At 40.5% G+C, this 25,208-nt stretch overlaps 1 protein-coding gene across 1 annotated transcript in view; it reads right to left on the minus strand.

Annotated features, from left to right (window-relative positions):
• The window catches only part of ASAP1 (ArfGAP with SH3 domain, ankyrin repeat and PH domain 1), a 141,135-nt gene extending 120,573 nt beyond the window's left edge, over positions 1-20,562 (minus strand). The window contains 2 exon segments of the mRNA XM_030445593.1: positions 2,601-2,687; positions 20,476-20,562. Of these exon segments, the coding sequence (XP_030301453.1) occupies positions 2,601-2,659 (59 nt within the window). The 5' untranslated portion in view covers positions 2,660-2,687; positions 20,476-20,562.
• Between the last annotated feature and the right edge of the window lie 4,646 nt (positions 20,563-25,208).

The raw sequence follows: 25,208 nt of genomic DNA on the forward strand, positions 1-25,208 counted from the left end.
CTTGTCCAAACTCTAGACTTGAACTTAGTGTAGCAAATTTTCAATTTAAAAGCAATGTAATTTGGCTTTTGGTTGTTTGTTTTGGTTTGTTTGTTTGTTTGTTGGGGTCTTTTTTTTTTTTCTTTGGAGGGGGAGATTGGAGTTGCTTGTATGTTTATTAAGGAGATCAATATGTTTGACAATACGTAAGACCTGAAATAATTTGAGGCACCCCTGCCTTAGTGGCTAAAGCCTTGTCACCAAGCAAAAATTACTCAAATTTTAAATTAGGGTCTGAATGTTTCATTAAGCTAGACATTTGAATGCAGCAGTGGAGGGATTCTGTTAAAATCTAGGACAGCAGACAACCATCTGGAAGATTCTGGAAACTGGTCTTGCTGTATGGACCTAGTCTCAGTTGGGTCAGTATTCACATAGTGCTAAATTGAAATAAAGAGGTCTGGAATGTCAGTCTAGAAGTCCATCATAGCAGCCACTTTGTGAGTGCTCATTTGCTTCTACTTCTAATTACTGAAACTGAGCTTTCTGCTTAAGTTGAAAGTCTCTCCATTGACTGCATTGGAGGGTGATCATTTGCCCATCTTCCCTGCCTCTAACTTTTTGAATGCATTGTTGATCCCAGAAAGTTTGAAAGGAGGAAAGGAAAGGTGTTAAAATTCTTCAGTTCCTATAATTTTTTTGAAAAGCAAAAATGACCAACGGAGAAGGATGTTTCTTGTCCTTATGGATAGAAAAGGCTCACCCTCATCTTGTTCTTTACCAAGATAACTTGTGTAGGAGAAAGATCCTGAAAGTGTCCCAATCATGAGAAAAGTTTCATGGGTGGTTTGCACCTCCTCAGGAGCAAGTCAAGACCCAAATCCGTAGGAAATTAAGTTGCATTAATTTCAGTTATCTCACCACTGCTTATTTCATAGAATCATAGAATTGGCTGGGTTGGAAGGGACCTCAGAGATCATCGAGTCCAACCCTTGACCCACCATTGCGGTTGCTAGACCATGGCACTGAGTGCCACATCCAGTCTCTTTTTAAATATCTCCAGGGACGGAGAATCCACTGCTTCCCTGGGCAGCCCATTCCAATGTCTGATCACCCTCTCGGTAAAGAAATTCTTTCTAATATCCAACCTAAACTTCCCCTGGCACAACTTAAGACCATGCCCTCTTGTCTTGTTGAAAGTCATCTGGGAAAAGAGCCCAACCCCCACCTGGCTACAACCTCCTTTCAGGGAGTTGTAGAGAGCGATGAGGTCTCCCCTGAGCCGCCTCTTCTTTAGGCTGAACAGCCCCAGCTCCCTCAGCCTCTCCTCATAGGGTCTGTGCTTGAGTCCCTTCACCAGCCTGGTTGCCCTCCTTTGGACCTGCTCCAGGACCTTGATATCATTCCTAAACTGGGGGGCCCAGAACTGGACACAGGACTCAAGCTGTGGCCTCACCAGGGCTGAGTACAGGGGCAAGCTTGTATTATATTATATTGCTAGCTTGTAATTATATTGTATTATATTGCTAGCTTGTATTTTTATTTTATTCTGCCAAGAAAATCTAGATGCAGTAGGACGTAAAAACTTAAGAGTTCTTCAAAATAAAATTGGAATGTCCAGACTAATAGCTTCATACTTTTCAAAAGATGATTGTTTGACTTCTGAACTCCTGCTTATTTAAGGCATCATGGACTTAAAAAGTAAAAATATGCGTAGCCATGTGACAAAGCAAATGCACGAAAGGAAGATTTATTCAGTTTTCAGAAGATCAGCAGCAGTGATTCACCCTTCTTGGCAGGGATTGAGCACAGTATGGTCAACCATTTCCCCCTGGGAGGAAGAAAAGATGAAAGTCCCCCGCTGCTGTGATGGCCACGCAGGGAGCTGTGACCCGTGCCAGGGCAGATCCAGCCAGTGCATCAGGTACAAAGAAAACTTCAGCCTTAACCATCAGTGTTGTTGTTGCAGGGGGTTCAAGCAAGGCAATGCAAATGTTGCTTTTAGTGGTTCAATGGAACACAGTAAAAACTTTAAAACGAGAGCCCTCACCATCCAGAGACTGAATAAACAAAAGTGTATTTAGACAACTGTGTGCTATTCAGCACTTTGCATCATGAGAAGAGAGCCCCTCCTCTTTCAAGCCCCCGCACAAATCTTGCCATAGATTTTTCAAGCTGATCTCAGAGATTTGTTGTTCTCAAAGTTAAAACAACATCAGTTACAAGATCTAGATGAGTCAAAAAGAGTTACAAAAATTGTCCTTTTTATACCCTGCCCCCCTCACAAATCTGGCTTTGAAATCTATGAGAGCAAAGCAAAGCACATAATAAATGTTAATGTTTGTTCCAGTACTTGCTCAGGCAGTCAATGATTTGTACAGATTTACTGATTTGTTGGGTTTTTTTATCCTCGGAAGGATGAATAGGTTAGACTTTCTCGGAGATCCATCCACTACAGTAATGTCCAAAGTAGCATCAAACACAGAAAAAAAGCCCACTACTGGCAAGTATCACAAATTATAAAACCAATTTCTTTGTGAATAATTTCTTCAATGATTCTGGTCTACTTTTTTTTACATTTTATACCAGTTATTTATATTTATGTCTTTCTTATTACTTACCGATTCCATAGTGAATCTCTTGAAGAAAAACTCGAAAGCCTGGAAGCTGAAGATCTCATGTCTCATCTGTCACGACCAGAAACCTACCTAGATAAGGAGAAAAGATCAAGTAAGTAAAACTGACTAAAACTGGGGGACTGACAAGATCAGTTATTCAGCTAGTTCAAAACAATATCTATAAGTCTTTCAATAACTACAATTCATCATTTGTTATTTGATATTTTGAATTCCATTGTGGTAAACAAATCCATTAGAAATACCCTGAAAATAAGAGTTTGTTAAAAATTGCTTCATGAGAACTTCACATAGCCGACTGGAAAAACTCTTAATCTAACTAAATGTGGCAACAATGACTCAGCTGTACTGAGTGAAGAGCTGGTAACATCTCCTGGCCAAGTTGCCTGACACTTTAGAAGACCTTGTTTTCAGCTATAACCTCAGCCTAACTATTCAGGCTGAAAATTTCCATGTCAGGTGTATGCACCAGACTGATCTCTTTTGGAAGATGTAGATACGATATGAAGGATGAACAGACTGGGAGGAAGAAGTGGCCTGACAGGGAGGAATCCTGTGTGTAGGAGAGAGGAGGAGGGTGTGGTGAGATGGTCATACTGGGACATGGACAAGTGGTTTCACATTTTTTCATCAGACTTCTCCACCATTATCTCATATACTATTTCCAGTTTAAGACTTATGTTGCTGCAGGGGAAGGAAGGTGATAGAGATTCTGCAGAGCCTCTGCAGGAGGGGGGGAGGACTGGGATATACCTTCTCCTCTGAGAATTTCTCATCTTCATGTTAGGTCCAAAGGGAAGAAGTGGAAACAGATTGACCAGGGCTTAGGGCCAGATATTGGTGCTGGGAAGGAGAAGGCTACCCAGAAGCCATTGCCTTGAAAGCAAGGAGACTAGGTGGTAAAGGTGCCACTAGAAAGGTGGTAAAGCAAGGAGACTAGGACAAGCCACATGATCCAGAGAGATGGGGACCAGGCAGACTGGAAGACAAGGAGACTTGACAAAGACCCGTAACGATGAGATTAGCATCAAACAGAGGGGTCAAGATGGAGATGAATGGGAGGGAGACCACCTTGAGATCACAGGCTTTGCTAAACCAGTCTGATCATTTCCATTTGAGCACACCCCTCAGTTCCATAAGGAAAAGGACATCTCCTCCTCCATGAGTTTTTGTTTTGTTTTTACCTTCTCTCATAGAGAAGTCTTGTTTGTTCTGTTGACCCAGTTCCCAAGAGACTGCTGTAGTTTGTTTATGGGTTTTGTCCTGTTTGTTTTATGTTTCCAAATGTGTCATGTGGGTCTGGAGGTCTGCCAACCCTTAACATTAAAAATAACATAGAATAATCCCTGTCTCCAAGATGCATGGGATTCAATTAAAAATTGCGACATAAAGGTTTTGGATGGGATGTCACTAAATCTCTTTTCCCTTATTTTTCTGAGCCTTTAGAATACTTCCAAGTATTCTACACTTTCAAGTGATGTTGTCCAGAGCTCTTTTGCCAGAAGGCTAGACATCTCTTTAACCAGCAGATTTCAGGTTTTTAGCTGCTGGCTGGCAAGGAGTTGAGAGTCTACCAGGTATGCCACCAGCTTAGCAGCACAGGTTCTGCCCATAAGGAAGAGATGTGTGACAAGTGACCTTGGGCAAGTTATAAGTACACTATTCAGATGGAAAATTCCTTGGGCTTTATACCCATGTGAGTGTTTCCTTAGGGGAAAGAGCCTTTGGAGGCTAAATAGAGCAGAAGCTCTGAAACCCTGGACCCAGGGTCAGTGGTAGAATTTGGGTTGTTTCAAGATGGCACCTTGACTCTGTTTCACACCCAAAAGAAAAGAAAAAAAACATTGCTTCTCAACCATCCTTGGCAATGTGAAGGTAACACTATAGCATTTATGTAAGGTCCTTATATGTGACAGTATGTGAGTGGGAGTGGAGAGTGAATAGGAAATATAAAATTCCAGAGCAGATTGAGAACAATGAAAACGTGGGGAAATATGATTGATTTTTACATGGAGACACCTACACCTGAGCAGAGAAAGACAAGTTGGGGCTTAAGTAAGAGGCCTAGGTGAGAACAGTGTGACATCAATGGCACCTGGGTGATAATTCAATACAATAAAACAATTGTATTAGTCCTTAGATAAGGAAAGTGTGTGTTTTTGTGCCTGATGATAAGTACATACAATCATATGGAATTAACTGGTACAAGCAAAGTGCTTGACTAACCCTTGCTCTTACCTTGTAAGTATAATGAGTTAAATCCACAGATTTTTAAGCATATAGATCTGGTTAAGTAGTGTGGAAAGCCAATGGATTCTCAGAAACAGAATGTAAAAATTGCCAGCATATTGGGTAATAGTCAAGAAGAAAGTCTTCTTGATCCCCTATGCAGGGATTTGGAAAGGAGAGGAAAAAATTAGGAAATATTTTTACAATCTTCAGTTACCTGCATTTCATATTGCTTAAATGCTGTGTGATTTCATGTCAATCAGTCACCAATTTTGCCTTGCTATTTTTTTAAAGTTGTTTTTGGATTTTTTTTGTTTTGTTTTTATTCATAGTAGATTACATAACCTGAGCAAGAATAATGTAAATATATATTTTGCACATCTGATTAATGTTTTTAGGGCAAATATTAACCAGCAAATTTTCGTGTATGCTTGAACTGGATTTAACCTAACTAGAAAAACTCAGATAAGCAAAAGTTAATATTGTTTCTACAGTCACTGATGTAACAATAATAGTAGTTGTGAACCACCATGCTGAAAATCAACTCCCTTTATGTCCAAACAATAGTGTGAATCACAGAGTTCTGACCTTGATATACAAATGTGATCATGTAGTAATTATAGCTCTTGTGCTTTCTGTATAAACAGACTGCTTCATCTGGAAATGCTGTAGGATACTGGTTCATTTTGCAATTTACAGCTAATGACTGAGCAGGAAGCTTTTATATCTCAAGAAGTTTTAAAATAAAGCAGGTATAAAAAATCTTATTTCCTGCAAATGAAAAAATTAAGCAGACCATTTGAACTGCTTATTGCTCTCTATGTATTCTGGTGATAAGCACTTCTTACAAATTTAAAGATTGTCTTCAAAGTCACAGTTTGCAAAGCCTTTTGAAAGTATTTTCCTAGGGTAACTGGTATGTTCTTGAGCAACTGTGAGATTAAAGAAAATGCCTTTCATTTCATGCCAAAATCTGCTGTAGGTTTGTTCTCTTTGTGTCTGTGTTGGTATCCTCCAAACAGGATGCAACAAACATGTGCTTTCGCTCTCCCTAATCCATGCTTTGGATAACACTATTAGGTCGTGGTCTAACGAATTTCAGTGAAGCAAATCTGAGGATATTTGTCTGTAGAGAAGTCTTCTCAGACAATTTTTGTCATGTCCTAAGCAAAAGAAGCTCCATCCTGACCCTATACTCTACCTGTATGTATTTTCAGTGCTTCCATAAAGATAGATTATCAAAATACCAGCATGTGTATAGGCAGGAGCTATATCCTGAAAGAATTAATAATGGAAAAGTCATCACCAAATCGCACTAATCAAGGCAGGGTATGTATGTATTTGTTAAACAGTCTGGTTTGCCCTGGATGTTCATGCATTACAAGAGGACTTGAACTGGTTCTTAGGAGTTTCTGCAGCTTAACTTTGGGACTCCAAGGGCAAAGAGCATTGCATGATCACTTCTGGGCCTGAGCACTCAAGGCATGGGAAGGCAGTCCTCAGTGACAACCACAGAGGCTGGTGATCACCAGGACTGGATTTCTTGTCACAAAATCTACAACTTGTCTGTTTCATCTCCCTTTCTGCACAGGTACCTACTTAACTGCATGGTCAGCTCATTGCATACCAACCACCTGCTCTGCTTGTGGTGCAGAACTGCCCCCTTCATTTTCTGCTCATTTTACCAGTTTCCCTTACAAGTTGCTGATACATTGGCAGACCCAGCATAGAGCCCTTAAGTCACCCTGAAGAGCTGACTGACAGCCTCTTGAAGATGAGTCCTTATTTATGATGGTTTCTGAGAAATGACAATTTCCCAGTTTTTAATCTATTAAATAATTATAGTGATGACTTTAGGTAGCTCTGATTTCTTAATCATAGTATTGTTTGGTGCCAGCAGTTTTACTGAAGCTCCTAAGTATTAAATCAATAGTATTGATTTATTTATTTTTCAGGAAAACATAAAGCCTCAAAAATAACAAGATAGCTCTCTTGAAACAAAACATATCTTCCTTAACTCCATCCTGATTGGCATGAATTGCATTACTTTCCTCTGATTCTTTATGAATAGTTCCTGGAATTATCCATTCCAGTGTTTTATGCTGGATTGATATAAGGCTGAGAGGGTTATTAATTCTCAGGTTATCCCAGTGAACTTTACAATATATTGTCAAACTATGAGCTCGCTTCCATTCATCTTGAAATACCCATGTATTTGAATATGTATGGAAAATCACCTTTGAAATTCAGACAGTATTCTTAGAAATAAAAGCTGATTTTAAAAGTATCTAGTTCTAGGAGGTAGCATTACTGTTGAAATGGAAATAAATTCTCTACCCTTATCTGCTGACATGGTTATAAAATGACTGTGGTATAAGATATTTGGGCTGTGCAAGTGCTCTAGAAGAGATTCACTGACCAGCTTAAATCTGGTTTAGGAATTCATGCTGCACAAGGTGATAATTCTAAGACTGAACAGTTTTGTAACACCTAACACTGCTGATGGATAACACTTTGCTCTAGAGGGCCAGAGGGCTCAGGCTTACTTGTTTGATAAAGTCTCATTTAAAGGTGAATTTTCTTTAAGACTCAGATATATGACAAAATCTTTAAGACTCAGATATATGACAAAAAGATTTGTGGAAGTATTTAGACTGAAGGACTCCCTAGTCTTTGAAGCCTGTCTTTTGTTATTTGTCTGAGGGCTTCAGGATGATGGCATTGTGACTCAAATCTCCTTGTATCCACTTAGGAGTGACCTTTTTATCACTTCTGACTACATCCATCATCTGTTTCTTGAGCTCAGCAAAGAATTTTGATTTTGTGGAGGCATCAGAGTGTTTGCTTCCCAGCCTCAGACCTCTGGAGAGCTATTACTGATCTTGTCAAGGGTATGCTTTTATATTTGATGACAAGGCTGCCATCCGCAGTCCAAAATTTTGAGTTACTTACAAGCCATTTCAGAAGACTGTGAGGGTCTAGTTACACATAAGAGTGTTTTCCACCTTCTCTGTAAGGTCAGTCACTGGTTACTTATTTACTCACTACGTGGTCTGTACACTGTGTATGGATCATAGCTTAAAACTAAAATCTGAACACAACATCAAGTCCTCTTGTCACACCCCCACCCATTCTCAGTAACAACTGATTGTGGACAGAATTCAACATCAGCCCTTTCTGAATGGATTTTTAGGAAGAAATCATTAAAATTAGAAGTAAACCTGGTGTAGCTGTGTTGAACTCGGTCAACTTGTTTCTCCACAAAAACTCTGGTGTGTATGGATTTTCCATGTTCTTCTGACAGCAGCTTTTCTACTCTGTGTTGGCAGCTCTCAAGCAAAGCAAGCAGCACACCTCCTGCTTCTAGCCCTCATGAAGTCAGGTACTAATAAGGTCTCCTTGTGTCTGAACACCTGGCAGAAATTAATGAATATATCTCATCTATTTACAGGATGGCTATATATCCTTGTGATCAAAGCCTGGCTCTATACTTGGGATTCCAGACTGAAGATGTGCACTGAGCTCCAGTTTGTGGTTTCTGACATAAACCAGAGCCTGGTGTGCACATCTTCAGTCTGGTGTCTCATGTACAGAACCAAACTCTGATTACAAGGATGACTCCATGGTGTCTTCTGTTATTCCCTCTTGTCTTGGTACCACTCTGCCCTCCAAAATGCTGTGTTTTTCATGCCTTCTTCTTTAGCAGGCACTAAGCAGTACCACTTTCCTTAGGAGCCCTGTAAAATGTCTTCTGGCTGACATAACACTGCCAGCCATCCTGTCCTTCAGTGGAGTGCAATACAGAAATACAAAGATATTCTTAAATTTTGTCCTCTTTTGTTCCTGTCTGCATCTACCCCTATGGTCAGTCATGCTCAGATTCACAAACATGCTCTTTGAAATCCTATCTCTAGGATATATATACTATATATATCTAGATAGATAAATAGATAGAAATATACTATATAGAGAAAAATATTAACTCAAAGTAAGCAACTGAACAGAGCCTTTGAAACTTAATCCAAACTCAGTCCATGCAAATGGAATTCTTTGCATCCACTTCAGTGAGCTCTGACTCAACTTTTAGACTGTAAATTTGGATCTATCTGACCAAGTGTCTTCGCCTGTTCACCCCAGGCTCCCTATGTCATCACTGATCTTACTTAATATAGAGAACTGAAAGTAGGTTGTAGCTCACCTCATCCTTCAAAAGTAATTGTTTGTAAAACAGAGATGTTGAAGCAGATGTCTACAAAGGCCAGATGAACCACAGCCTAAACTGTCTCTTTCATTCTACTGACTGAAAGAGAGAGAGTGAGGTGCTGAGAGGTAGACACCTACCCCAGGGATGCTGCTTGCCCTAAATGCATTGTGGCAGAACCTCTTATTTCTGCCTGAACCATACCATGGGCAGACAGAGGACCATACGTCTTATTCTACATTCAAGAAGAGGTTCCAGGAGGAAGAAAACAAATTAAAAACATGGACACTTTTAATAGAAATCCCCAGAAAAAAACAACCGGGGATGATATCCTTTCCACTGCAATCTAATGGGAAGTTGTAATGATTTGTTGTTTTATATTCTTACCAAGAGAAGAATGATGCAGCTGAAAAATAACCTTCTGTTTTCAGTTTCATTTGTAGCAGTTTCCTGATCGAGCTCATGTAATGGAACTTTGACTGCCTTTCTTGGTGGCAGCATGAATTTATACCAGACAGAAGCAATCAAATCAGAGTTTTGAAGGTGAGAAGGCATTAAAATGGAGTGTTTCCAGGCCCTGATGGTAATTTAAAAATACTGAATAACTCACGCATTACACTTCCTGAATACCTTTTATTTAGTAAATCACTTTAGAAATTAAGAAATTAATTTTACCAATGTATTAATTAGTCAAACTGGCTAATGAGTTGCTAATATATCAGCAAGTTACTGTGAGATGACTCTTTTGGATGCACTCAGATGTCATTGGCTCCTGTTATAGAAAGCTGAGATGTGCATGGTGGGAATCTTGAGGTTTATTCTGCCCTTGTGCAGCTGTGGAGCTGAGCTGCCTGCTCAGTGAATACTTACCAAGTGCCAGTGTTAAAAAAAGGAGAAGAAAAAAAAAATAAAAAAAAGAAAGAGAAAGACAAGTATTTGAAAGGGCAATTATCTAAATGAGTTGGAGAAACCTGGGATGACTAAGCTCCCAGTCCCTGGAGAATTTGCTCTGAGCACTTGGATGAATTTTAAAATGGTATTGCATTCTGAGTATTAATAACATAGCCTTGCTCTTCTTCTGGCTCTAGGTGATTATTAAGTCCATTATTTACAAAAACCTGAGGGAACTCAGTTAATAAGGCAAAGTCACTAAACCCACTGCTGCAGAGCTGCCAGGTGCCTGAGAGCAGGTGAGAAGGCAGGTGTGTGCCTGCTGAGATGGACCTTCTTATCTGTCATGTTAGGGATGTTTCACTTTTAGCTCAGCAAATAAAATTAATTACAGGGAAAAGAAAAAAAGTTTTGGTATCTCTACCAAGATCAGTGGTGATTTATGAAGCTTTGGTTTCCTTCCTCTGATATATTAATGAACTGAATCTGAATCTTGACAAAACAAGAGATACCTCTGATAAAATAACCACCAACATCAACAGGAAACATCAGTTCCTATCACTGGTTTACAGTTTTAAGTAAGCAGTGAAAAGTGCTAGAGGTCCAAACATTTTGCTGCTTGAGGCTGGAGTCACAAGAAAATCTTGCACAAAGCCAAATGTAGATCTTGGGGCCCTTAGTCCTTAGACAAGTTCAGAGGCCTAAGTTGATTTCCCATAGATCTATTTAGTCAGCATCTGGAAAGCTGGACACTTAAAACTGGGTTCAGAGAAGAAGTGACAGTAAGAACGAGGCACCTAAACCACATTATGAGGAACACGAGAGATGCAACTGGGTCTTGATTGCAGCCTTTGAGAATTCAGGGATATCTGTCTCAGTAGCAGACCTGTAACTATGAATCTGCCCCTGAAGATACGAACTAAAGTCAGCCCTTCATATCTTCTAGGAATGTGATGCCCCTGAAGCTCTTGAAGAGTTGGTGGCATGGTGTCTTGGGTGTCCCTGTTCAGTTCCTTCCTCTGCCTGAGGATTTCACCTGCAGACCCCTAAGACCACTTCTGCAAGGCCCAGAAATTGTCAGTAGTTGCAGAACAATCAAGTTAAATTTTCCTTTGTGAAAAACAAACCCAAACCCATAGAGTACTGTGACTATTACTCATATTTTTTTTTCCAGGGAACATCTGATCCAATTTAATTCAGTAAGTCCCATTCTACTCACTAATCTCCAGCCAACTTTTGTTTTTTTTATTTTATTGCACATTATGATTTACTGCACAGCTCTCTGTTCATTATTACTTAAAGAAGCAGTTGCTCAGATCTTTCTCTTGATCTCCTGCTCAGGAAAATACTTCACAGATGTGAACAGAAGTAAAACTATTACTCCTCTGAGAGAGCTCTTCCCCAATTAAAAATAGTGTCTGTGAGGGAAATTATGATCTTGCAAACAGCTTCTACTTCTAAGACAGACTATATTAACAGCACAAATGAGGCCAGGTTTCCTTACATCAAGTCTACTAATTGCTGCAAAAGCAATGCAGTAACTGACACAATTAATATTGCACAAATATCCTGGGAGGGCTTAAAAATGTTGAAATCCCTCATATGCATCCTTCAGCACTTAGAAGAACCTGATCTGCCCAGTGCATTCCAGAGTGAATCTATTTCCTTTTTGGGAAACAAACATCTTGTTTGTTTTTGTCATGCAGAGGAAAGGACAAAGCAGAAATATATTTTCTTGTTAATAACCACTGTCGAAAACAGAGGGTGTTGCCACTGCTCATGGAGATGCTGCCTGCTCACTGTGGTCCTTCTTCCTCTCTTGTGCTGTATCTGCTGCACAATCTGCTGCACCTCCTGTGGGAGCAGGAGATGGGTTAGACCCTTCAGTTCTGGTGTTTGTGACCACCGCATCTCCCACTGATCCTGGAAAACTCATATGCCTTGCAGATGTCTAGAGATGCTAAGGAGCCAAAGCACTGAGTGGTCCTTTCTGGGGATCAAAGTTTCTTTCCCATCTAAGTTCACATAGTGGAAGAAGCCCCGTGTCTTTCCCCAAGATGCAAATTGACTTGTATTCAACAGACTGGCCCAGCTGATGATTTCTGTTTAGAAAGCCCTTGAATTATAAAAACAAATATTCCACAGCTCAGGACTGAGATACATTGTCTTGCACTGGAGAACTCAAGAGGAAATGCTGTACTCCTGTCTATAAAAAGGACATTGAAATAATATGTCCAGGACTTTAGTATGAGCTGGGGCTCTGAATTTTAGGCAACCAGCTTTTGAAAGATACTGATTTAAGCCTTTAGCTGTAATGGTGACTGTCAGCAAACAAGGTCGTCTCCTGGTGTTGCTTGTCTAAGCAGAAAGTTGCCCATGTACTAACAGCCAGCACCAGTATGCAAGCAACACTGATGCCAGGATATTATTATCCCCAGGAAACACTTTTCACATTAACATGGTGCTTTAATGGCCTGTAATATTGCAAGAAGGCATTTCTACCAAGCAGAGACAATTTAAGTACTGAGATAAATAACAACAGGTGTCTTTCACCCGACTATTATTGCTCCTAAAGTCACGCTGGCACAGACAGGTTTGAACAAACACCCAGAGGACTTGAGAGACCTGAAACCCCACACAGGCAGCCTGAAGGACAAGTCCCTGTGGAAGCTTTTCTCCCAGGTTGTGGTGAGCATAGTGCTGCATTCCTGTGGAAATTATTTTTTGTCTTTCAGCAGTTGTAGCTTTTCCCTCAGGGAAGAGATAGAGGTTACAAACATTTTTTTTAACTCTTTTTTTTAACTCTTGCCATTTTCCTGTTTTTACAAAATGTGTAGGAGCACTAGAGACCTCTGTTCCTCTATGTGCCTTGGTTGAGAGGGGTTAAAGTCCTGGTGGGCACATGCACACATAATGCCTCAGCCTCATTCAAAGACACCTGGCCACAAACATTGCAGAGTTCTCAGTAACACGTTATTTGAACCCTCCTTAAATTATCTAAATTTCTATTATATAAGTTCTTTTTTTTTTTTCCTCCCAGGGTGTAAATCATGACACAAATAAGATTCTCTTAAATCATAAGGTGTCCTTCAGCATCCAGCATCATGAAACAGTGTTGTCTAAGACTCCTTGTTTTTCTTGGGGTCAGAAACCTGGTCTCACTGGCTGGGGTCATGTTTCCTGTTGCATCTGATCTGCCTAATGGTGCAAATCTCTTGTAGGAGCTTACTTGTGCATCTAAGTCTCTTGCTCAATTGCAGCCATTGGAGGACTTGACTTAGGAAACTGTCAATAGAGTTCAGAAGATATAGGCCTATTGCAGATCTCAGCCTCAACAAGGAGCTGCTTGGGGTCTTCTGGCTCTTTGAGAAATGAAATGGTCTTAAAATAGGTGGAATTAGCATTAGAAATGATCCTTGGGGAAAGGAGGGTTGTGGCTGAAGAGGAGCCTTAGAGCCAGGCTGTTTCTGCTCCTGAAGGCAATGGAAGGGACAAGTGTAGGAGTTGGATATGCAGTGTGCATACATATATATATATATATATATATATGCCACCTCGGGGGGGAGGGGGGGAGTGGGAAACTTTGTAATTGCTGTTTTGAGCTTCCTGGGAAGTCTAGAAAGAAAAACATAAATCTCTAAAGTCAAGTAATTTCTGTAACTCAGACCAGGTGTCAGGTAGGCTGTCATATGGCTCCAGCATAAGGGAGCAAGACATGACTTACAATCACCTTTTTATCCTTGTTCCCACTGCTACTGAAGCCCTTTAAGTCTGATATTCTCAATGGTAAGGAAATTTGTTTCAACTGAGCCAAATCCCATTTGTCTGTCTAGATAGTGAGAACAAATACCAGCTGTAGATCATCTTGGGTCAGAAGTAGATTTTTAACTCCATCCTAGTCAATACGTGAATATGAAAGCTCCTTCTCACCCACAGCTTCATTAACACAGAAAAAAACCAACATTTAAATGACCCATGAGATCTGGGATTATGGCTCAGATCTGTATTACCATTGATTAAATCTGGAGTCAGATTGTGAGATAAATTTAGGACAAGCGTAAGACCATAATTATACCCTACTGGTTGATAAAAAGTTAAAAGCTTTACATTTAATGTAGAATTATGGTACCCATCATTTTTAATGAAATACCTTCAGAAATTATTCTACCAAGGTGGGTAACCTCTTCATTCATGAATATAGATAACTACTGAATTGTAGGAATTTCAGATCCTGTCAAGCTTTTCTAAGTACTTAGCTACTAATTGTGAACCAAAATAAAAGGACACCTGCTGAAATAATTATGAAAGGATATGTAACTACAAGCTGCCTCTGATCAGATGGATGGAGCCAGTACCCTACATTAGCAGAGAATACAGTCTAACACATTTTATATGGCTAGGGTTGGAAGGGACCTTAAGAATTATCCTGTTCCAACCAGTTCCATGATTCTGGTATTGATATTATTTGCTCACAAATAGATCTGGAATATTTCTACACAATTCAGTTCGTAGTGCTATTATATATCTTCACTGTTAGTAATGATTTAATAACTGTAAATTCAAGATAAAATTCCTTCCGGGATTTTGTCTACCTTTTTTTGTCTAACCATTTGTTGTACTCCTATAAGGTTTTTTTTGTTTGTTTTTTGGTGTTTTGTTTTGTTTTTTAATGGATGCTTAAAATGTCTATTAGTTTAAGTTAAAAAAAAAAACAAAACAACTACAAATCCAAGGTCCAAATATCTTCAGGACAAATTCATTCCAAATATGAACTCTGATTCAAAGTCCTCCAGGTGAGATTCTATAAAGCTGGGACCATAATCTGGGAAAATACTGCTATGTGCCTTCCCTGTTCAACTCTTGCATCCTACATGCTATCCAGTACTGGAGATGGGATCCTGAAGTGTTGGCTCAGATGGCTTTATGTTATTATATACAACCACAGTATTATGTTAAGGGCTTGGTGTTATGCTGAATTTAGATTCCATACAGCTTGTCCTAGTGCCTGAAAGGTCCTGCTGCCTCTCTGGCTGGCAGTTCTGACCAGAACAACATTGCTTTCTATTAATTTGGCCAACTGCTACAAAAAGAGCACACAGCTGTGCCAGCCCTGGCAGGATACATCTCCTTCTTCTTGCCCCAGTAGTTTTGAGGAGCACATCAACCACGTGCTCAGCATTTCCCACCTACTTGCTCCTGTCTGGCTACTCCAGAGATGAAAAAGAAAGAGGGAGCCAGCCATGCTTTTCCTGCTGCTGATCTGGGTAGTGCCATGCAGTGACTTGTCTATTGTCACATCGTAATTCGGTGACAATGGGATTGCCTTTGCAATTCCAAAGTCACTAACTACAAGCTGGTTTATTTTAAATCCAGACTGAAGAATAGATACAGAGAAATGCATGTGGCTGGAGATCCTCCCAGGGCCCTGGAGCACAGCTTGGTTTCTAGCAGCAATCCCATCCTAACCCTGTGCCAAAAGGCCATAGTGGGCAAGGTCTTATTTGCTCTTTCTCCTGAGCAGGTTGAATTTTCAGCTACACTCCATAAGTCATTTGCTTTCCTTGATCAGGAGCCATTCTTGTGGTTGTACAGATATGGTATTTTTACTTGCTGAATTACAAATGAGGCTTGTAGATGGGTGAGGAATATTAATTGCACTGTTTTATTTCCATAATGAATACTAGGGAGCAGTCTATTTGCAGCCAAGGAGAGACTCTCCTAATCGCAGAGTGAGTAGAAACTGGAAATGGGTGGAAATTAAAAGCCTGTGACCTTTGAGATCCACAAACCTCTTGCAGTTATGTCTCACAGGCATCTCCTCCCATGGGGAAATGTTGCAAACTTCAGTTTTACTGGTTTCTTTAAGTCTCAGATTCTTTAAAACTGGATGTTACTAGAACCCTGTGGCTCTGTGTTAAGGAGCTCTATAGCACCCTGTGGGTGCTGGGATCTTTATCCCCACAAGCAAAACTGCTCATATCTTGTTCACATGTATCCTGCCTCCAGCCTTTCCTTCCTGCCCAATAAATTCAGGTTTGAGGGATAGAAGAGCTAGAATGGGGCATTTTACCATCCTGACCATGGATGCTCCTGGCAGTCCTCCAGATTCTGGCTCTGCCACCCCACGCCACGCGCCTTTCACTGCTTCCCCAGGAATCACCCGGCGGTCTCAGGCGTGCTTGGCTTTGCAGCAGAGCTTCTCCAGTTTGTTTGTTATTTTTCCTCCAGCTTTATTTATGAAAGCTGCCTGCTGAAACACCCTCCCCCTCATCACCAACTCTTTTCTCTCCATTTTGTTTCCTGCCGAGTGTTTCACCCTGACACACCAGATAAAGACAGGAGTGAGGAACATCTGGCCCTGGCCACAGAACATCAGCAAGAGGCTGATCTCTTAGAGATGAAGTAAGATTTTTTTCCCCTCATTGCAGGACCTTGCTGTGGGATGTTCAGGGCTTCCTGCAGCCAACAGCCCCCTGGCCCGGGGCTTCTCTCTTCCTAATGCAATTACAGTCTGCAAACGTTTAAAGGCAGTTTCTTTTGAGTTAGCCACATGCTTCAAATTGTTATGTGGTTAACCACTGAGAACAACCCCCCACACAAATACCTACGGATCAACTTGCTCCAGCCAGGGTGGTAGCGGTGGGGGCAGAAAGGGAGGGGGGAGGCTTCCTCATTTTGCTTTTGATGAGAAGAAAATAGAGTTTTCTTTTGACTTTTCCAAACTGCCAGCAGCAGCCTCAATGTGGTGCGTGATGGTTGTTGTCATTTGCACATTTGTGCAAGTTTTCTGCTGATGAAAGGAGCCTTGTTTGACAGCTGTGGCCATGTATACTACGGGCCAAGTCCTCTGCTGGTGTAAAACAGCTCATCTGGTGAATGGGAACTGAAAATGCAACCTTCTCTCTGTGCGAGCTGTGCAAGCACCAAGCTGAGGAGAGACTTCTGAGCTTTGACGCTGCCCTATCCTTCATCCCTTAACTCTTATAAAAGTTGAATACTTTTCTGCTGACTCACAGAGGCAGATGGATTTTGTTAACTCCAGCCAAGACAGAGAAGGATTCACAAAAAGCATCACTGCCTCTCGGAGCTCTCAGTGTGAATCTGAACCCTTCTTTGGGATAGCGGGGGACCAAATGAGGAGCTTCACATCACAGCCTGTACTGCATGGATGGAGTTTGGCTCATGAGTACCACATGGGAGGAGAGCATGGACTGGGCTAAGCCTTGCTGCTGCTAATCAGTGTCAGAAATAATGAAGCACGCTGTCATTCCCTCCCCCACCTTGTGCCCTCTCACTGAAGCACTGCAGCTCCCCAAAGCCCAAGAGAGACTTAAAGCCAGCAGAAATGGAAAAGCAAACACCCCCAAACAACCACAGAGCTCAACCTACCTCAGTAATTCCATCACCTCTATATAAAGCTTCTTAAATTACAGAGTTTTTTAGTGCAGTAAATTAACTTCCCTTTGCTTGCATTTCCTTATATTTTTGAGGGCTAGAAAGGCCCTGAAGAGCAAATTGTCTTCTAAACCAAATACTACAAGGACAGTTTCCAAACGTGATGGCATACTGTTCATGAAGCACTCATGGCAGTGGACCCAAGTGGAAAGAAGGAGAAATATTTTTCCATGGGCCAAATTTAAGATCCATCTTAAGTTTATTTTAATTTCTAAAATTGAATATTAAAGACTCTCTAAAGTGGCTATAAGAGTTTTGAGGGAAAATCTAAAAATGATCCACTTTGCTCAGATATGAAACAAAATTGTGTGCTTTGATTTTTTGTGGAAACTGGTTTGAAAAGGAGAGATTAAAAGCTTTGAGTGTGGGGAACAGTTTCAGTGAAAGTGGTTTAGATCCTCTGGCCCATTTATCATCTGAGCAGAGAGACATCACTGTGTGTATGAAGTTAGCTCTGCAGGACTCTCTGCCTGTCAAAACTGTTTATCTGAACTTGCCAACAACAGCAAGAAAAGCAGGAGGACTGGCAGTGGTGATGGTGAGTAAGTTGGACACATAGAGTGAGGGTGCATGAGTTGGACCTCCTCACTGATGCAGAAAGGAAAAAAGAGGAAGGGAAAGAACATTAAAGTAGGACGGGTCTATTCTTAGAGAGTTTAATGGTGCAACTGGTTACAAAAAAATTATATTTTGCAGAATTTCTTCATGGGCAACTGAGCAGATAGGTCTTGGTGGCCAGTTAGTAGAGGAGTAGATTACAGCAGAAACAGCTGTAGTGTAGAAACATTATTAGTGGTAGGCAGTTGAATGGGAATATTGCACATAGATGATTCAAAACTAATGTGATAATCACTTATTAAGGAACTTGAGTGCTTGGTCTAGTTATATAAAGAGATATAAAAAAATCCCACTGTATAGATCAAACAGAACCTTAAAACCATGTGAGGGCTATCAGGACAAAAAGAAGGGAAAAAAAAAAAGAGGGTGGGGGGGGAGAGAGAATTGAGGTTTATAAAAAGAAACACGCACACAATAAGCTGAAGGTTGTGCTTCTGCACTTCCTGGTCTGGGTGTGAGCAGAAGAGGAAATACCAAAATACCACCAGAAAAACTATTCCCACAGCATTTCCAACCTGACTGAAACCAGAATGTTCTGACAGACCCGAAAAAAAGGGGGGGAAACCCCACAACTGACCTAGTTCCAAGCATCAAGCCAATAAAATTTCAAAGGTGTTCCTGCCCATGCAGGGGGGTTGGAACTAAAGGCTCTTTGAGGTCCCTTCTAGCCCAAACCGTTCTATGATTCTATGATTCTATGATTCTGTTATTTGGGTAGGCCTAGAGAAGCCTTTGTATTTTCTGTGGTTCACTGATCATTAGTTGATGATGTTTTGACTCTTCTGCCAGCTTTGAGAGAAGCACATTTCTGCTGTAGCCAATCTAATTGCATCCATAACCACAGACCACCAAATTTCATGTTAATCACAGGGCAGAGCTCCATGTTCTGGTCTAACTCAGGTGAGGGGTTCCTTGTTTTGCTATACCCTACAATGAGAAGGTAAACCTATGTGCAGAGCAAGAGCTGGCATTTCCAGGCACAAAATGCCACCAGTTTCAGTGTTGCTCCATTTTAATAATTAAAACTGAATTCCTGATGGCTTGTAGGCAGAGAAGACATGAGTTTGTTCTGGCTGGACTCACACAAATCTTCTGCTGATACCAAAGAAAGCCTTGAAGAGAGCAACAGGTCACATTCGAAGGGTTGTGGGGAAAAACAGCACACCAGGCAATTAGTTTAAAACTTCAGTTTTGGAAACTCTGCAAAAAATTTGGAAAAGGGCTCTTTTCCTTTATTGGTATAAAAAAAGGTAAGTGTTCTGTCCTGTTAATCCCAAGGAAATTAAATGTTAAAGTATCTTGATTGACGTGCAGTATTATGCACTAGAACTGAGGACATATAATCTAAGGAAAATCAGTACTAACGTAAAATTACTGTAGAAAGCTGTTTTTCCTATAGATGTTTCCTAACTTCTAGCAATTAATGAATTGAGTTTCTTTCCCTTAAATTGGAGAATCAAATCCCTGGAGCAGCTCCAAGGAGCAGCTCGGGAGTGTTCAGCGCACCCACAGCCTCCAGCTGTGGGACAGAACAGAAGTTGCAGCAGTGATAATGTTTTATCGTCCACATCTTACTTGTCACACTTCCATGGATGCCAGCAATGAAATCTGCTTCAAAGAGGTCTGAGATGAAGACTTGTTCTTTTCAAATGCTGAATCACCAATTTTGAGACTGGTCAACTCGTTGCACTTGCAACCACAGTTTAACTAAAACCACCTAAGGCTAATAATGTCATCATAGCCCCTCACATCCAAAAGTGAAGCTAAAACCTTTGCTAAGCCTCACATCTGAATGCAGCTTTCCAGTTCATTCAGAACTGCATAGCACTCAGCATTTTCCCTCCAACAACAGAAAGCCCCTTTCTGGCCTCCCGGAACATTGCTGCATGAAGTAGGTTTTCACTACTCTTGCAAACTTTTATTTAAGAGACAATAGGAGAAAGAGTTGGCACATGGATTCTTCTTGCCTTTGTAGCTAGCTCCTTCTTAAAAGTTAAATCCAGATCAACAATAAAACAAAAGGCCAAGGAAACATGCAAAGATCTTTTAAAAAAATTCTCATTTTTCTTTTAAGATTAATTTTGACTTAGCTACTTTGCAATTTACACAATGGGGGCCCCATTCTGCAAGACGTTTCTTTCATGAGCTGTTTTTAAAGTCACTGAGGTTGTTAACATGAGTAAAAGTTCCTCACATGAATAAGGACTTGCAGAATCTGGCCTTACACATTTTACTACAGTAAAGTTTACATGGATGTTATCCAAGCTACAGAGCAGCCTGTACTTTTAGGAATTTAAAATTGACTTCTGTTGTGGGTTTTTTTGGAAAAAGTTTTAACTCCAGCTTCATAAGTCTGCTTTTTGCAGTTTGCCCAGCAGCCACACCAAATGGACTTGCTCAGCCTTTGTCCCCATCCCAGAACTGCTCAGTACCAAACACGCTCAGCCCCAACGCGTTGTAACTCACCAGGATGCATGCGGTCTGAATTCCCATTCCAGATTTGGTCCTCAGACCTAAGGCCATTATTCCATCTCAGACTAAAATATATTCTCCCATGAGCAGCTGAAAAAAGAGTGTTTCTTCAGGTTTTCTCACCACAAGAAGATAAAATAAAGCAAAATATAATAATGAAAAAAAAAAAAAAAGAAAATCCAGTGTACAGTAATCCCCAGAGTTCTGGAGTCTATGAGTGCTGATCTGCATCCATAAATGTCCGGACCGGTGAGGAGACACAGGCACTACAACTGGAAAGAGAGCAGGAAGGAAAACCTACCATGTGAACAAAGTAAAAAAAAAAAAAAAAAAAAAAGGAGAGAAAAAAAGGTCTGCTCGGTGGATAGCACTTGGGCTGATAGCAAGGATTTCAGGAAATCCAAACACTCAGGCAGGAAATCTGAACACTGGATAAACATGCCATAATCTCCACAGATACAGTCACCGTGCTGCGTCTCCTGTTAACCCTTTGCCTGCCCAACGCTGAGCCTGAAATCAGATATGCAGTGCCTGGAAACACAGAGCTGCCCGCGGGGCTCACACGCCTGAGCAGCAACCCTGCCCTCTCCTGTGCTTGCTGCTCTGGCAAGGGTATTTTTCTCCCTTTATTTCTACAGTTAGAACGTTAAAAGGTGTGTGATTTTCCACCTCTGAGAAGGAGATGATATTGTACCCCGAGTTCTGCAACACACCCTGAATGCCTCTGTGCCACCAGCTGTGGCTACCTGGTAGAGTCCTGAGTTAGTGTTACCTGCTTTTCCCTCTCTCTTTTGCTGTAGTGCAAGGTTTATATGGCTGGGTGTGGGGTACTTGAATGTACCAGGGACGATTTACTCCAGGGCTGGTGCAGAAGGGGTGAGGAAGCACCTCAGAGTGTTCTTAGAGGAACAGAGGAGTTAGAAAACTCCCTTTATGCCATTTTGTCAAGGAACTGAGGATCAAACTCTGCAGTGTCTATTAAAATTAAGTTGAAAACTGTTTTGTTCCTTGTTTCTGCAATATGGACTTTGCTCTTTGTGCCTTGTGGTTCACTACCTATCATTAAAAACAACACCTTTGTTTTTTTTCTTTGAAGCTTCTTAATTGATTATTTTTGAAATAACCAACCCTGGCTAAACTAATATTGTAGAAGTCCCAGCTAGCTACAAAAGCAAGAAGAATCAATAATCATAGAGCTGACCCCTCGTCATCATAGATGTAATAAATAAAGTGAAGTTTACATAAGACTTGTTCAAATGAAGTCCATTGGACTGAGCACACACATTTAAGCCCTTGAACATTTGCAAGATGGAGACTTCACTGTGTTTGCTGTAGGATGACAATTGCAGGCTTTTCAGAGGTTACTGACTCCTAAGGCAAGGGCAGAGTTCCAAAAATGCTTCTTCTTTCTTAAAATTGACTTTTGGGGATAGTCCTGCCTAAAGCATGCTGGAAAGAAAATGTCTTGTCTTCATATTTTCTGGTTCTCTGAGGACTTCATAGCTATTAAAACATGATAAAAATTAGTACCTTGAATTTCACTTTGTCATTTGCTGGTGGAAGTAATTAGACACAGCGGTAACATCAACCAACTGGTGCCCTTGCTTAAGGCTTTGGCAATTAGCTCATCTGAAATAGCCTTGATGTAAGTCCCACATGCAATATTAACCTCTATCATTATATTAAGGTTCTCACTAGGAACAAAATAGCATTACTAGAGGAAAAGGCTTCCTTCAGCACCTTCTGCTTACAGTGAGTTTCTGCTTATTCAGGACATGGTTTGGTGGTGGATTTGGCCGTGTGCTAGGTTAATGGTTGGACTTAATGGTTTTAAAGATCTTTTCCCAACAACATTATTATGATTTTATCATTCTATTATTTCAAGATATAAGCTCTGGCAAACCAGCGTCGGTTCCACCATTCCCTGGAAGAAGCCAGGCTTGGAAAGCAAACCTTATCTGCCGAGATAGGTAGTGTTGGCCAAGTGATGCTGTGAGGAGCCTGGCAGCAGAGCTGGGGTGTAAAATGGGTATTTTGGAGCATCCCAGCCTCAGGAAATCTCCTTTGGTCTCCTGCCCAGTTCTGAGTCAGGAAACTTCTTCCAAGGTGGGTCCTCAGGTTCCCAGTTATTCTCCTATTAGTTTTTAAAATTCACGAGGCCACTGGTGGAGAACGGACCCTATAAGTATGGCTGGAGCACTGGTGGCAGCATCTGCACAAAGAGCTGGTAGAACAAAAGCTTGGCTTTAGAAGCATGAAGTCATTCCCCTTGCCCAGTGTGTGCTACGTGAAACAAGTACTAAATGGTTGCTTGGTGATGTCAGGAGGGAACTGGTGGAAAAACAGGGAAAAATTAAAACATGTCAGGATCTGATTTTTTTTTCTTGTTCCATAAGCTTTGCCAGTGAGCTATTTCAGTTATTCACTTTTTTTCCGTAGAAGTTCTTCTGTTGTCACATTTTTTTCACTTTCCTCTTTTCTTTGTTGCCACTCTTTCCAATAGTGAAAGGAAAGCAAAAGTAGAGAAATAGAATAAAGCACAGCCTTTGCATTTCAATTAAACTGGGAAAAAGTGAAAATAGTCATAGACCCTCAAACTGTGCATTTTGAAAAAAAATGCCTTCTAAGAGTGAGAGACTTTTCATTTGAAAATGTTCAAGCAGCCCTAGAAAAAAAGAAGCTGGGGGAAGTGGGATATAATTTATTACCACTAACATGTGCTGTAAATTAGTTAGAGGTAGGCAAACATTCCCTGCTAGGGCACAGTGAGGTCAAGGTGAGAGGGGATAAAGCAATAATTAAAAAGATCAGGGTCCTCCAGCTACCTTCAATAGGCTGCAAACAGAAGAGCAAGTGCTTACTGCAAAACTGTTTTTCTGCCTAAAAAAAATGCAAAGAGGAAAAAAAATAGCCATTTGTATGTTCAGTCGAAACTTACCAGTTTATAAAACATCACCAATGATTTGCCTATAGAATCACAGAAAGTATTATGCTTTTCTGCTTTTCTTGTTTTTTTTTTTTAAAAAAAAAAAAAGTTAACAGAGGTTGTGCTTATCATGAAGTTTTTATATGATGAGAGATTTCTGTTCAAAATCTCTGCTTAGAGGTGTTACTGTCAGTCCTGGGAAAAGGGAGAACAGGGACAGCATGGTAGATAGAACAAAGGTGACAGAAATAAACCATATAGAAACATTTCAGTAGAAACAGAGTAGAGAGAAAACTTCAAACTCAGGCCAGCAGAATTATCAAAGCTAAGCAGTGGATAAAGATTCCTGAAAGGGCACAGCAGCTGCAAAAAATCTCACACACCTAAGAAAAAAAAGCCAGTGGCCTTACTCAATACAGATGTGAAGATGCTTGCCTTCAAGTTGGGAAAAAAACATCCACCACATCCACCCTTTATGTACCCACAGCAGCTGAGCTTTCTGCTCACTTGCTCTGTATCCCCAGGTGGTAACTTTCTGTAGTCCTGATAACAAAATTCTTACTTCTACAAAGAATTCTGTAGCTACTGAATTAAGGCAAACCAGTTCATTAAAGACTGAAGGACTTCAGTTATGTATGGGAAAGATAAAGCACATGAAATTATGATTAAAATTAATAAAATGCTTGTGAAAGAGCTATCATTAACCTATGGGGCCCCAAGCTCTGTTATTTTTCATGCTTCAATCACAAATCTTATAAATAGTTAGGAAATTTTTTTCCTCAGTATAGATTTGAAATGAAGATCAGTTCTCCAGTTTTTACCACTTTACTTATTGGATTTGGAGAAGATTCCAATGCATCAATTAAAACATCTGAAGATAGAAATCACAGGTCCCAGTTTTGTCACTCCTCACCCTTCAGTCACCCTCAGGCTTTACACCCTTGAAGAAAATTACTTAATATATTCACACGAAAGTAATTTACTTTCCTTTTAGAGCTTGGCCAGCCCTGAGAGCTCAGCAATCCCAGACCTCTCAGTAGCTACCACAAACTGGATGCCAGAGAAATACTGTGACACACTTAGACAAAGTTCCCCATTCACACTATGACTCTATCTGGATTTACAACAACATATGCTAAAATTTAGCAAACATTAGAGAAAGTGAGTAAAAAACATTAACCAAAAGGCTTTCATAAACACTGACACAACTTACCATAAGCTATAAACACTATTTTTCTTGCGAAGCTTAAGTAATGAAATGGTTTAGAGATCTCTTGCTGTGCTACCAAACATCTCTTTGTACACTGGCTTTCAATTTTAAGATGTTTTCTTGGAGATCCCTGCCAATTTTTTTACTAGTCCACTCCTTCCTACATGACTGGTTGAGGAGGTTTACTTTTGAGACCAGCATCCCTGCTGGCAGTGTTGCATTAGGGGAAGCACCGAGCACCCTTCATCCAGCAGCAAACCATGTGCTCTTACATTATACAAGAAACATTGCCACTTTCCCCACTGTTCATTCAGTGCAATACAGCAGAAGCTGTGTTTCTAACCAGTTTAATAACATGTTTGTACATTTATTAAGTAAATAGCACCTCTTGATGTTAAGAAAAGGGTCCAGGCATTAGAAACTCCTTTGACAAGAAGTGTTTGACCCTTGGTGGCAACTGCAGGCTGTAGCAACATGATGGATGCTGTGCTTGTTTCATTTTAAACTGCTTTTACATTTTAGTAGTGGGTTTTCTGTTTGGTTTTGTTTGTTTGTTTGTTTGGGTTTTTTTAATAGGAAAAAGCCCCACAA

The sequence above is a fragment of the Calypte anna genome, chromosome 2 (assembly GCF_003957555.1).
Source record: "Calypte anna isolate BGI_N300 chromosome 2, bCalAnn1_v1.p, whole genome shotgun sequence".
NCBI classification, from domain to species: Eukaryota; Metazoa; Chordata; class Aves; order Apodiformes; family Trochilidae; genus Calypte; species Calypte anna.